A 13847-nucleotide genomic window follows, 5' to 3' on the forward strand; every position below is an offset into this window, starting at 1 on the left:
CTTTCTGCCATAAGGGTGGTGTCATCTGCATATCTGAGGTTATTGATATTTCTCCCAGCAATCTTGATTCCAGCTTGTGCTTCTTCCAGCCCAGCGTTCCTCATGATGTACTCTGCATATAAGTTAAATAAGCAAGGTGACAATATACAACCTTGACGTACACCTTTTCCTATTTGGAACCAGTCTGTTGTTCCATGTCCAGTTCTAACAGTTGCTTCCTGACCTGCATACAGGTTTCTCAAGAGGCAGGTCAGGTTCTGGGATTCCCATCTCTTTCAGAATGTTCCACAGTTTATTGTGATCGACACAGTCAAAGGCTTTGGCATAGTCAATAAAGCAGAAATAGATGTTTTTCTGAAACTCTCTTGCTTTCTCCATGATCCAGCGGATGTTGGCAATTTGATCTCTGGTGCCTCTGCCTTTTCTAAAACCTGCTTGAACATCTGGGAGTTCACGGTTTACATACTGCTGAAGCCTGGCTTGGAGAATTTTGAGCATGACTTTACTAGTGTGTGAGATGAGTGCAATTGTGCGGTAGTTTGAGCATTCTTTGGCATTGCCTTTCTTTGGGATTGGAATGAAGACTGACCTCTTCCAGTCCTGTGGCCACTGCTGAGTTTTCCAAATCTGCTGGCATATTGAGTGTAGCACTTTCACAGCATCATCTTTCAAGACTTGAAATAGCTCAACTGGAATTCCATCACCTCCACTAGCTTTGTTCGTAGTGATGCTTTCTAAGGCCCACTTGACTTCACATTCCAAGATGTCTGGTTCTAGGTCAGTGATCACGTTATCGTGACTATCTTGGTCGTGAAGATCTTTTTTGTACAGTTCTTCTGTGTATTCCTGCCACCTCTTCTTAATATCTTCTGCTTCTGTTAGGTCCATACCATTTCTGTCCTTTATCGAGCCCATCTTTGCATGAAATGTTCCCTTGGAATCTCTAATTTTCTTGAAGAGCTCTCTTGTTTTTCCTATTCTGTTGTTTTCCTCTATTTCTTTGCATTGATCACTGAGGAAGGCTTTCTTATCTCTCCTTGCTATTCTTTGGAACTCTGCATTCAGATGCTTATATCTTTCCTTTTCTCCTTTGCTTTTCGTCTCTCTTCTTTTCACAGCTATTTGTAAGGCCTCCTCAGACAGCCATTTCGCTCTTTTGCATTTCTTTTCCATGGGATGGTCTTGGTCCCTGTCTCCTTTACAATGTCACGAACCTCCGTCCAGAGTTCATCAGGCACTCTATCAATCAGATCTAGTCCCTTAAATCTATTTCTCACTTCCACTGTATAATCATAAGGGATTTGATTGAGGTCATATCTGAATGGTCTAGTGGTTTTCCCTACTTTCTTCAATTTAAGTCTGAACTTCGCAATAAGGAGTTCATGATCTGAGCCACAGTCAGCTCCTGGTCTTGTTTTCGCTAACTGTATACAGCTTCTCCATCTTTGGTTGCAAAGAATATAATCAATCTGATTTCGGTGTTGACCATCTGGTGATGTCCATGTGTAGAGTCTTCTCTTGTGCTGTTGGAAGAGGGTGTTTGCTATGACCAGTGCATTCTCTTGACAAAACTCTATTAGCCTTTGCCCTGCTTCATTCCGTGCTCCAAGGCCAAATTTGCCAGTTACTCCAGGTGTTTCTTGACTTCCTACTTTTGCATTCCAGTCCCCTATAATGAAAAGGACATCTTTTTTGGGTGTTAGTTCTAAAAGGTCTTGTAGGTCTTCATAGAACCGATTAACTTCAGCTTCTTCAGCATTACTGGTTGGGGCATAGGCCTGGATTACTTTAATATTGAATGGTTTGCCTTGGAAACGAACAGAAATCATCCTGTCATTTTTAAGATTGCATCCAAGTACTGCATTTCGGACTCTTTTGTTGACCATGATGGCTACTCCATTTCTTCTAAGGGATTCCTGCCCACAGTAGTAGATATAATGGTCATCCGAGTTAAATTCACCCATTCCAGTCCATTTTAATTCACTGATTCCTAGAATGTCAACGTTCACTCTTGCCATCTCCTGTTTGACCACTTCCAATTTGCCTTGATTCATGGACCTAACATTCCAGGTTCCTATGCAATACTGCTCTTTACAGCACCGGACCTTGCTTCTATCACTGGTCACATCCACAACTGGGTATTGGTTTTGCTTTTGCTCCATCCCTTTATTCCTTCTAGAGTTATTTCTCCACTGAGCTCCAGTAGCATACTGGGCACCTACTGACCTGGGGAATTCCTCATTCAGTATCCTATCATTTTGCCCTTTGTTACTGTTCATGGGGTTCTCAAGGCAAGTATACTGAAGTGGTTTGCCATTCCCTTCTCCAGTGGACCACATTCGGCTGTGGTCCATGTGATCAGATTGGCTAGTTTCCTGTGATTATGATATCAGTCTGTCCGCCCTCTGGTGCCCCCTAGCAATACCTACCGTCTTATTTGGGTTTTCTTACCTTGGTCGTGGAAAATCTCTTCACAGCCGCTCCAGCAAAGAGCAGCCGCTGTACCTTACCTTGGGTGAGGGGTATCTCCTCGAGGCCGCCCCTCCTGACCTTGAACGCGGAGTAGCTCCTCTCGGCCCTCCTGCGCCCGCGCAGCCACCGCCTGTTGAACGTGGGGTAGCTCCTCTCGGCCGCCGGCCCTGGCCTCAGGCGTGGGGTAGCTCCTCACGGCCGCACCTCTTTGCGTGGTTCGTTGTGCCGGGGCCGGCGTCTCTCGCGTCGCGTCTGCGCCGCCGGGGCCGGCGTCTCTCGCGTCGCGTCTGCGCCGCCGGGGCCGGCGTCTCTCGCGTCGCGTCTGCGCCGCCGGGGCCGGCGTCTCTCGCGTTAATTCTTCTAGGTCACTGTTAATTGATTCTTGCATTTTCTCCATTCTGTTTTCAACGTTTTGGATCATCTTTACTATCATTATTCTGAATTCTTTTTCAGGTAGTTTGCCTATTTCCTCTTCATTTATTTGGACTTATGGGTTTCTAGTTTGTTCCTTCATTTGTTTAGTATTTCTCTGCCTTTTCATTATTTTTTTTAAACATACTGTGTGTGAGGTCTCCTTTTCCCAGGCTTCAAGGTTGAATTCTTTCTTCCTTTTTGTTTCTGCCCTCCTAAGTTTGGTCCAGTGGTTTGTGCAAGCTTTGTATAGGGTGAGATTTGTGCTGAGTTTTTTCTTGTTTGTCCTCTGATGGGCAAGGCTGAGTGAGGCAGTGTCTCATTCAGCGTCTGCTGATGATTGGGTTTGTATTTTTGTTTTGTTTGTCGTTCATATGAAGCATCCTTCACAGGGTGATACTGGTGGTTGGGTGATGCTGGGTTTTGTATTCAAGTAGTTTCCTTTGTGTGAGTTCTCACTATTTGATACTCCCTAGGGTTGGTTTTCTGGTAGTCTAGGGTCTTGGAGTAACTGCTCCGACTCCAAAGGCTCAGGGCTTGATCTCTTTTTTATAAAGAGTAATAGTCGACGAGTTGACTCACTGGAAAAGACTCTGATGCTGGGAAAGGTTGGGGGCGGGAGGAGAAGGGGACGACCGAGAATGAGATGGCTGGATGGCATCACCGACTCTGTGGACATGAGTTTGAGTGTACTCCGGGAGTTGGTGATGGACAGGGAGGCCTGGCGTGCTGTGATTCATGGGGTCGCGGAGAGTCGGACACGACTGAGCGACTGAACTGAACTGAATAGTCCAATGGAAGCAACATGCAGGGTAAGGCCTGGGGTAAGTGTGCAGGACTCCTGTGCTCTCTGAGCTGACCCCTCTCCCCAGTCCCCAAGTTTGCATCTACATTGCTGGGATTTTTTAGGCTTATTTAGATAATAAAAGGAGAGGAGTATAAGAAGATGCCAGAAATTGATTTATCTAAGTAAAGGCAAGTAGCTAATGATAGAAGAATAGATCTAGAAGTCAGAGGAGGAGGTGAGAATAGTGAGCTGGTGATTTAGGGGAGAGAGGCAGAGAGAGAAGGACAAGAAAGACTGGTGGTTTACCACCTGTCCAGAGATGGGAAGTTACATAGAATAAAACAATCTCTTATTTAGTACCTTGATAGAAGCTTTTACTGAAAAATGCCACAAGGAAGAAAATGAATTTTTTTTTAAAGAAGAAGGGGGAGGAACAGATTTTCTTTATGTTGCTCATTTATATATTTTCTTACAGTGTTCTCATTCATTCCAAGGTCAATTTGCAAGATTTTTAAAAATTTAATTAATTTATTATTTGGCTGTGCTGGGTCTTTGTTGCTGCATGCAGGCTTTTTTCTAGTTGTGGCAAGTGGGGGCCACTCTATATTTGCAGTGTGCAGACTTTTTATCGCAGTGGTTTCTCTTGTTGCAGAATGTGGGCTCTAGGGCATGCACGCCTCAGGGTTGCCACACATGGGCTCATTCGGTGTGGTTCCTAGGCTCTAGAACCCAGGCTCAGTAGTTGTGGCACACGGGCTTAGTGGCTCCATGGCATGTGGGACCTTCCCTGGTGGTGCTAGTGGTAAAGAACCCACATGCCACTGCAGGAGACATAAGAGACTCAGGTTCCATCCCTGGGTGGAAAAGATTCCTGGAGAAGGAAATGGCAACCCATTCCAGTATTCTTGCCTCGGAAATCTCATGGACAGAGGAGCCTGGCAGGCTGCAGTCCATTGGGCCGCAAAGAGTTGGACACGACTGAGTGACTGAGCCTGTACACACACGCACATACATGTGGGATCTTCCCGGGTCCAGGGACGGAACCCATGTTGGCAGGCAGGTTCTTAACTACTGAGCCAGAAGGCAAACCCCAAAGCAAATTTCTTGTAAGAAAGCAGGTACATAGAGCATGCCATTTTGATTTTTAACAAAATAATAGTTCAGCAAAGATTTTTCACATCTTCTTACCTGGCCAGCTGCAGTCCATGGGGTCACAAAAGAGTTGGACATGACTTAACAGACAAAATGACAACAACAACTTACCTAAAATAGTAACTGGCAATTGAAGGGTAATGCCTGTTTAAACACAAAAGACTGACTTTCTCATTCTTTTAAAATTAAGAGAAAAAAAAAACTCTTTGGTTTGTAATTATACTAACAAAAGCGTGAATAAACTTTAAAATCTGTGAGAGACTTTTAAATCTGTTGCTGATTTTGAGTTCTCATCCTCTGACACAAATCGTTTTAGCGATAAAGTCAATCTGAGTGAATGAATGAATGAGAGAAAGTTAATCCGTCCTTCGTCAGGGCTTTGGCAAAGGCACCATCATGTCTTGGTCACCTAGGGACATTATATTTGTCAAGTATCTATGTGCCCTGTGCTGTTGGTAGACCTTGTACTGTACCAAGAGTTGTTCAGCCATGTAACTGGTACCCACTTCCTGTCCTTAAGGAGCTGGTATCTAGCCTCTCTCAGTCTGGTCCTTTATAGAGCGAATTCCTAGATGCCCAGGTAGAAGAGGCTACTTGCTCTAGGACAGTGATGCCACAGCTCTTGAAGCACAAGTTGCTCCCCAAGACCTGGCAAGGAGCTGAGTGTCACCCAGCTTGCTTCTGCCCGCCCCCCTCCCACCACCACCCCCCCGACACACTAATAGCCTAATGCATGGCTGTGGGTCTTCCTGCCATTACCCACCCACCTCAGAATGACCTCTTAGCACCATATACCACCCCCTCTACCACATAGACCTCCTCCAGGAATCCACCAGCATTCTCTGACCCATAACATTGCCCTCATGGTGGTCTGTATGGCCCATCACTCTGGGTGCCTGTATCATCCAGGCCCTCCCCGGGGCCCTCGCCTCCTGGGAGGAATCTGACATTAGTCACTGTGGTTGGAGGACAGCCCCTGGGGCATGTGCTCACACTATCCCCACACCTTCCCTTCTTTCTCCTAACTCTTAGCAGTTGCCCCCAACTCTTCTCTTGTGATGGCAAACCCCTCCTGGACGCAGAAAGGGCAGCATGACAAGTGTCACCATTGTTCATAGAGTTATCTCTAGAGTAAAATGGCCTGGAATTGCTCAGTGAACTCAAGAGTGCCTCTTAATACCTCTCAGAAGGTTTGAATTGCCAAGTTAGGATGGTCACCAACCTTAAATAGGCCCCCAGATCAGTGCATTGGTAACAGAATCCAAATTTTAAGATAATGTTATCCAGTTAACCATCTGGTATCATCAACTCTAATCAGCACTTCCCATAAGATATAACAAGTACTAATAAGTGTCAGTTGCTATCTTTATCAAATCCCTGGAAGACATATGCAAATCAAAGCCATGCAGTTAAAACAACCGGTGAAAATTTCTCTAAAGAAAAGTGTATCCTAGCTTTTCAAGATAGTAAAATAGAGAAAGAAAATACAGCTAAGAGGAAAAAGTGTATTTCAGCAAAGCTCTGAAATCGGAGCCATGGCACATAGTAGCGTTTGTTATCGCTCGAAGTTTCTACTCACATCCTGCCTCGAATCCCACTGCAGGTGCTGTCCATCCGCGGGAGGCTCTTTCCAGCGGAGTGAGGATGAGCTGAGATCTCTGCCTTTAGTGATCTTCAGGGGACTTGAGTTTTAGCCAAGACTAAAATTCCTGTGAAGCAGATGGCAAGTTCCCCAGGAAAGAATAGAACCCAGCGCTAAGCCATGTTCTGACCAGGAGCTCTGAGAGTGGAGGGTCAACAGGAGCTTGAGTGGTCAAGGCAGTCCTCATATAAAGGACCTCAGGTTGTAGGCACACTCTAAACAGAGGACAAGCTGGAGGAAGAACAAGAGAAGCACCGACTTGACTTAAAGAGACACCAAGAGTTGGGGTGATTTGCCTACAAATGACCACATTCAGCTGTTTGTTTTCTTTTTTGGCAAGTTCCTCAGCTCCTGAAATTCTATGCTGCTCATCCTGATCGTGTTTATATTTGTAGGGTCATCTTTATTCGAGTGACCGTATGTTGTGCCCCAAGAAAGCAGGATTTTCTCCTCTTGTCCCTGACACTCATCTGGTTAGCATCCCCTTTCACTCTCAGAACTGTTCTTATTTGGATGATAAATCATAGTGTCACGCCTGACTCTGCCTGACGCCTGTAGAGTACAGAATAAAGTCAAAGTCCACTGAGCAAAGTGCTTCCTAGACAGCATTTCTAGAAATCTAAAAATGCAAAGTACTCATTATTACTTGAAAAGAAAAGAAATAGACTCTTTCCTTTGTCTTGCAAATATTGCTAAATCGATTGGAAAACACCAAATGGAAACTCGCAACATAAAGTTAAAGACACTCATCAACTAGGACCAAAATGAAAAACAACAGCATAAAAATTAAGTTAATGAAACATAAAATGTGCTAATAGAGGTAGAAGGAAATTAAACAGGGAAATAAGTTAATAAATGCAAGTTTCAACTTGAAGAAGAATGGCAAGAAAACACTAGGCCTTACCAGCCAGAATTCCTAGAAAGATGTGAGCGTCCATGTAAATTTCATAGCCTGCTTCAGTAACAGCCAAACACAAATGAACTAAGATTAGCTGTGGTCGTGTTTATTCAAGTAATTAAGTGTGGAGACAATCCTGACACACAGTGGTACCTCCTTGACTGTCCTAGTCGTAAACCTCACGCTGTGTAGCAGACGGAGGTCATGCCCACGTGAAGTGCAGAGACGGAAGTGTGTCCTCCCCAGCTGGAGTCTAGATCTGCTTCTCTTAGACCAATACCACAATGCAGATCCAGAAAATCAAACCGTCTCTCTCCTTGTGATTGTCACTTGCCGAAAACATATTGATGTTGTATTCTTAACTGGCATTTAACAGTTTTGTCTCACAAATCCAATTATCTACTCAGCATCTCCTCTTGACATCCCATAAGCAACTGGAACTTTGCACACCCACACTTTTGGAGGGGCAGTGGGGAGATCTTAGCATTTTTCAAATGCAGTTTTAAAAGTTGCTTTCCATTTGCAGTTACTTCCAAATATTGGCATATTCCCCATGTTGTACAAAGCCTCCCTGAGCCTATCTTACACCCAGTAGTTTATGCCTACCCCTCCTCCCTCCCACTGGTAACCACTAGTTTGTTCTCTATATGAGTGTGTTTCCTTTCCGTTATATTCACTAGTCTCTTAAACTTTTTAGAGTCCATGTGTAAGTGACATCATACAATATTTGTCTTTCTCTATCTGACATAACTTCACTAAGCATAATGCCTTCCAAGTCCATCCGTGATACTGCCGATTGTACAGTTCCATTCTTTTTGATGGCTGAATAATATTCTATCACATACGTGTACCATTTCTTCTTTACCCATTCCTCTGTTAATGGACATTTAGGCTGTTTCCATGTCTTGACTATTGTGAATAGTGCTGCCTGAACACTGGGGTGCATGTATCTTTTCAAATTAGAGTTTTTTACACACCCAGACCTAAACTCTGCCTTTGTCCTGCTTCTGCCCCCATCTTGCCTGTCCAAGTCAGTGGTTCTCCCTCCATACCATGTGCTCATGCCAGGAACCTGGGACTCATTCCTGACGTCCCCCACCCCCAGGATTCAGTCACTAGTTCCCTCAAGCCTACCTCCAAAATGTAACAGGAACTCTCTCCATCTCACTGCTCCATGGAATTCTCTTGCCTGTATCACTGCAAGTGACCTTCAACTTTGTCCCTTCCTGCCCCAATCCATTTGCCACACAAAAGGCAGAGGGGTATTTGAAAAGTGTAAGTCATATTGCCTTTCTTCCTACTCTTTTTTTCTTTAAATTATAGATTCACTGAAAGTTGCAAGGAATGTACAGGCAGGTCCCATACATCCTTCTCTCAGCTTCCCCTTATGTAAACCTTTCAGTGGCTTCATATTGCTGTGGATAATGTCCAAAATCTTTAACCTGACCTCCACAACCTGCCACTGTCCCCACCGCTCACTAACATGCCTGACAGCAACCTTCCTGTAGCTCCTCAACTGAACAGGGATCCAGGCCTTCCTCGGGCCTCTGCTACTAAACAGTTGTCCCTTCCTCCTTCTGCATTCATGCTTTTCTTACTCAATAATGTTACCCCTCCTTAGAGAGCCTTCCTTGTACACTCATCCCAAAGAAGGACCCTTCACATTCTGATTCACAGCTTCTATCCCCTTCAGTCATAGCCCTCGTCATCTAGAATGCTTCTATGTGTTTAACCATTTGTGTCTGGCTCACCTGGAGATTCCAAGTACAGTGTTGTGAAAGCTTTGTCTATTGTGACTGTCACCCAAGCCAAGACCAGTACCTGCACATAACAGGTACATCAGATTGTTTTATGGTTCTACTTACATGTTAGCTCTGTTTCTGTCAATAAGAAAGAAACTGGATCATGCTGAGACCTCTCTGAATTCCAGTCTTTTCCCTTTGTTTTCTCCCCACTCCAGTATCCATGAGCTTGTTCACCACTCGACCCAGTTACAGTAAGAGCACTTAATTTCCTCTTTAACTTCCTGTCGATAACAACAGATTGTGACTGGTAACTCATCTAGTGTACATTGAAACCTGTGAGTCTACTGATTAGGCTCCCAAGCACCAGCTTCCTATAATAAAGACAGAGAAAAGATGCCATCTCCTGAAGAGAACCTGGAAACTGATTATTTCTGGCAGAAAACTTGTTTTGACTCGTAGACTTACCCTTCAGAGTCATTCATGAATGAGTAATGAACTAAGGAAAGATCAATGATGCATGCTCTTAACCCTCTGAATCTATTCTGCTGAGAGCTGAATAAAAAGAAAGTTACAAGAGAAGATGATGATTTAGGAAGAGAGAAATACGGTTGCTGTAATGTACAAGTCTTAAGTAAAGGAAAGTGGGCAATTCATCTAGTTTACTATGAGCAGTTTTTCAGGCTTCAGTCATGAGTCACCTAAGTAATTTTTCTCTGCTGTTTAATTCCAATGTTTATTTATTTTATTATTTTCCAACAGTAAAATAGTATGCAACTGCCAAAGTTTAAGGCAGTTAAAAAAAAAAAAAGTTGGTGGTCTTTGCTCTGGCATATAACAAAGAGTTTTAATGCCATAAGCTTTTTTTTCTCAAGGAGTTATTTAAAACATTTAATATATTCTCATCGCCTTTCTTGATGTATGATGAGCCATCTTCTGTTAAGTTTTAATGATAGAGAATAACTACAGATTAAAAAGCACAATCAAAAGCAGGCATTAAAAATAGTGGTGCAGGCAGTTGTGTGGACAGACTGGTTAGGTGCACGATGTCTAAGCCCGGAAGGACCTGTTGGTCCCAGGGTCATGTCTATCTGCTAAAGGAAAGCAGTCCTTGTTCCCAGCTTCAGCTCAGTTTGCATTAGAGGCCTCACCCACATCAGTCCTATGGAGTTATTCTCAGCAGGTACTACCACCTGGGAAGCATCTGTTCATAGGTATTCTAGTGATGGGCATCTGAGTTTTCTGTTGGGGGTTTGTTTTGCTTTGCTTTTGCTTCTTAAGTCGTCTTCTTATAGACTGCACAGCAACAAGCACTGTGTTTTCCTTATCACAAAAGCCAGTGGGAAGTATTTGCAGGCCGGAGAGAAAGGAATCAATAGACTTTTTAAAAAATTGGCATCCAGGGCTGGGGGAAAATTCAGATGCCGTGTGAGAGATTTCTGTTGAACTTTTAGTCGCATCTCCTGTGATTTTTGTTATTCCAGGAAGAGTCCACCTCCAATGCCTCCTACTGAGATGTTGTGGAGAGACTGTGCTAATAATATATGCCATCTTTCCTCTGGGGAGTTCCAGATGCTTTTTTGTATACTTAGCCAAACAGAGTCAGGAGTAGAAACTGAAGTTCTTTTCAGGGATACCTTCCAACATGAAGGCCATCTTGCTGAGTGAGGAGAGGCCCCCTTAGGAGACAAACCAGGGAACAGTGGTGGCTGCCAGGCACCAGCTGGGTGTTCTGTGGATGTGCTCCTGGGGCAGCCCTCACAGAGGAAGGAGAGAGAGGAGAGAGAAGGACGTACCTTCTCTGAGGTGTCCCGGGGGGGCCTGGACTCCAGACCTGCCCCCAGCCTCTCACCTCTTCCCTGTGCCTTATTCCGCTCCCTCACATGTCCCCATGAAGACAAAGCACGGCGCACATGCTTGTTTCCAGTCTTGAATGGATGATGTGACCCTAGAATGCCAGGATACTCGGGCTTTCACTGCCTGGAATCCAGGAAGGGAGGAAGGGGCAGCTGCCCCTCGGATTGTGCCCAGGACCCAGACCTTGACTGGCTCCCTCAGCATCCATTCGGGGAGGGAAAGGGTCGTTTAAAACCAAGGTTTGGGTTGAGGACCAGAGTACAGGTCCATAATACAAATGAAAGGCAGAGCCCGTCCCAGAGCCTAAGACTCTCCATTCCCAGTCCAACAGATGTTGTGTTTTTCCTAACTCACTGTAGCTGTGTCACGTGCAGACTTATCTGAGTTTCTCACGTCATTTTCTGTTCCTGGTGCTCAGCCCCGGAGCTCATGTTCCCTGGGTTCTTCCTTTCAAATCTGCCTTTCATTCCTATTTTGCCGCAGTGTCTCCATGGAGACACCCTTGTCATTTTAAGGGGAGAGTTTCTGATTCTACCAGGGACGCCCCTGAGTTTTAAAAGTCGTTAGCACCCTCGGGGCAGGCACTGAACGCCAGTAGTGAGCCCCTTGTGAATGTGACACACAGAAACACGCCCAACTCAATTCCAGACACTCTTGGCACTGGGGTGAGGGGAGCCCAGGTGAGAGTCACTGCCGGGGGCTCAGGCAAGCCCTTTCTCTGCCATCTAGTCCAGGACCAGCAGTGCCTTCTCCCCCCTGACCACAGTTCAGTGGGAAGGATCCCCGAAGTGATGTCTTTGTTGGCGTTCACTCTGCAGATATTCCCAGAGCACCTGTTAACAACTCCACACACTGTTTGAGGATCTGTTGAACCCTGGTGGTTCAGACGGTAAAGAATCTGCTTGCAGTGCAGGAGACCCAGGTTCAATCCCTGGGTCAGGAAGATCCCCTGGAGAAGGAAATGGGAACCCACTCCAGTGTTCTTACCAGAGAATCCTGGTGGGCTACAGTCGGTGGGGTCACAAAGAGTCAGACACAACTGAGTGACTAAAGATCCACCAGCCATTAGTCATCACTCCTGTCCACCCCTTCTTAGCTCTGTCCTACCTTCACCTTTTTTAAAAAAATTATTTTTAATTGGAGAATAGTCGCTTTACAATATTGGACTGGCTTCTGCCATACAACAACTACCTTCACCGTTTTATTTGCATGTTATCTCATCAATGTCTGCAAGTCATGCCTGGACCTCCATGCTTACTCTCTGTCTGGAGACTCAGCTTGTCCAGGACAGTGAGCGCTTCTGCCTTTGCCTTTGTCCCCCTTAGCACCCAGGGCAGCCATCTTCTGTGTAGTAGGAATTCGGTAAGTGCTGGTCTGACTGCCAGATCCAAGGATATGCTACTATCACAAGGGCATCTTTCGTTTCTGCAGTAGGGATAGTGGTACTGATGTGTCCTTGTTTCTAATCTGAAGATTCTATTTTGTCTGCTTTCTGTGAAGAAGAAGAGCACGTTATTGGAGACGTTATTGTCTCCGATAAACAGTAAACTTGGACATCTGTTGGGTCAAAAGTGAAGACAGACCATGGACACTCCTTGTCTGTGTGGATGCTGAGGAGGCCTTGGTCTTCGAGGCCACGCTTCGATCCCCTCCCTCTGTGACTTCTCATCAGAGAAGAGAGTGTGCTCTCTGCCTTCCACAGATTCAGGGGAAGGCAAGTGGACAAAAAAAGAACAGGCAAAGGGAAAGTAAGTGGAAAACTGGGAGAATCTGAAGGAGCGGTGGAGGCCTCCTTGTTTTCTTTTTTCTTTTTTTATTATGGAAATTTTAGAACACATAGAAAATTTCCCAGAATACTGTAACATTCCCCCAGTGTGCTCATCACCGAGCTTCAAGAGCCATCAACCCAAGGCTGTCTCATTTCATTGATATGCCCACCCCTTCTCTCCCATCCGGTTATATTATTTTAAATCCCAACATCATATAATTGCGAATCTCTAAAAGACTCTTTAGAAATTATGTTAACTGTGTCTAAAACATATCAATAATCACCTAATATCATCTCAAAGCCAGTCAATGTTCCAGTATCCAGTTGTGATGACTTTATCAATAAATCTGAAAACTGGGAGTAAAATTATACCTTCATTGGGAACGTAACTGCAAAGGAACCAAAACAGATCCTTTTCTTACAGGAAACTAGAATAAAATAGTGTTAAAAAATGATTTCAGGAAGTAAAAATGAAATAGGTCTGACTGGCGCCGTGTCCAACCTCCTCAAGGTCGCCCCCTGGTGGCAGGTGTGCCCGGTGAGGGACTTGAGTTAACTTCAGAAATGTTCATTTTCTAACATTCCTAATAATACAAAAGGGTTCTCTACTATATTACTAGTAGTTTCATATTTGGCCACCTGGAAAAAAATGTGGGTGACACAGGGTTTTTTTTTTTAAGTATTGATTGAGCACATAATTTAAAAGCCAGAATATTAAACAAACATCTCTGCCCTTTCTTCCAGCAGGCAGCCCAGAGAACGGCCCTCCACGCTCTGTCTGACAGGTACATTTTGTCATTTTTATGAACTATAAATTGCTTTATGAAACATTGAGCCCTATTTATTGTGGCATATAATTCATAATCGGATTTTGTCCCTAAAGTATCTGTGAACTGGGATGTTAAACATTTTGCATGCTTCGATTTGTCATGCATGTGTGGAGTTTATTACTGCAAAAATCGCCGTGTTGTATTTCATAGAAAGTATGGAGAATCCCTCGTTGTGTGATGAAACAGAAGACAAGAAACTTGGAAGGAAAGTCCCGAATGCTGCAGTAAATTCTGAACTTTGGGATTGGTTGAGATCTGAGCTCATTTTTCAACAATAAGTACTTCATT

General features: G+C 44.5%; 1 protein-coding gene across 8 annotated transcripts in view; it reads left to right on the forward strand.

Moving 5' to 3' along the window:
* The window catches only part of AFF3 (ALF transcription elongation factor 3), a 643034-nt gene that overhangs the window by 530155 nt on the left and 99032 nt on the right, over positions 1-13847 (forward strand). For all 8 annotated transcript variants that reach the window (XM_088841644.1, XM_088841640.1, XM_088841642.1 and 5 more), the window contains one exon: positions 13474-13514. In XM_088841644.1, the coding sequence (XP_088697770.1) occupies positions 13474-13514 (41 nt within the window). The remainder of the gene's footprint in view (positions 1-13473; positions 13515-13847) is intronic.

Source organism: Moschus berezovskii, chromosome 11, assembly GCF_049115385.1.
Source record: "Moschus berezovskii isolate FMDL1 chromosome 11, NW_MosBer_1.0, whole genome shotgun sequence".
NCBI lineage: Eukaryota > Metazoa > Chordata > Mammalia > Artiodactyla > Moschidae > Moschus > Moschus berezovskii.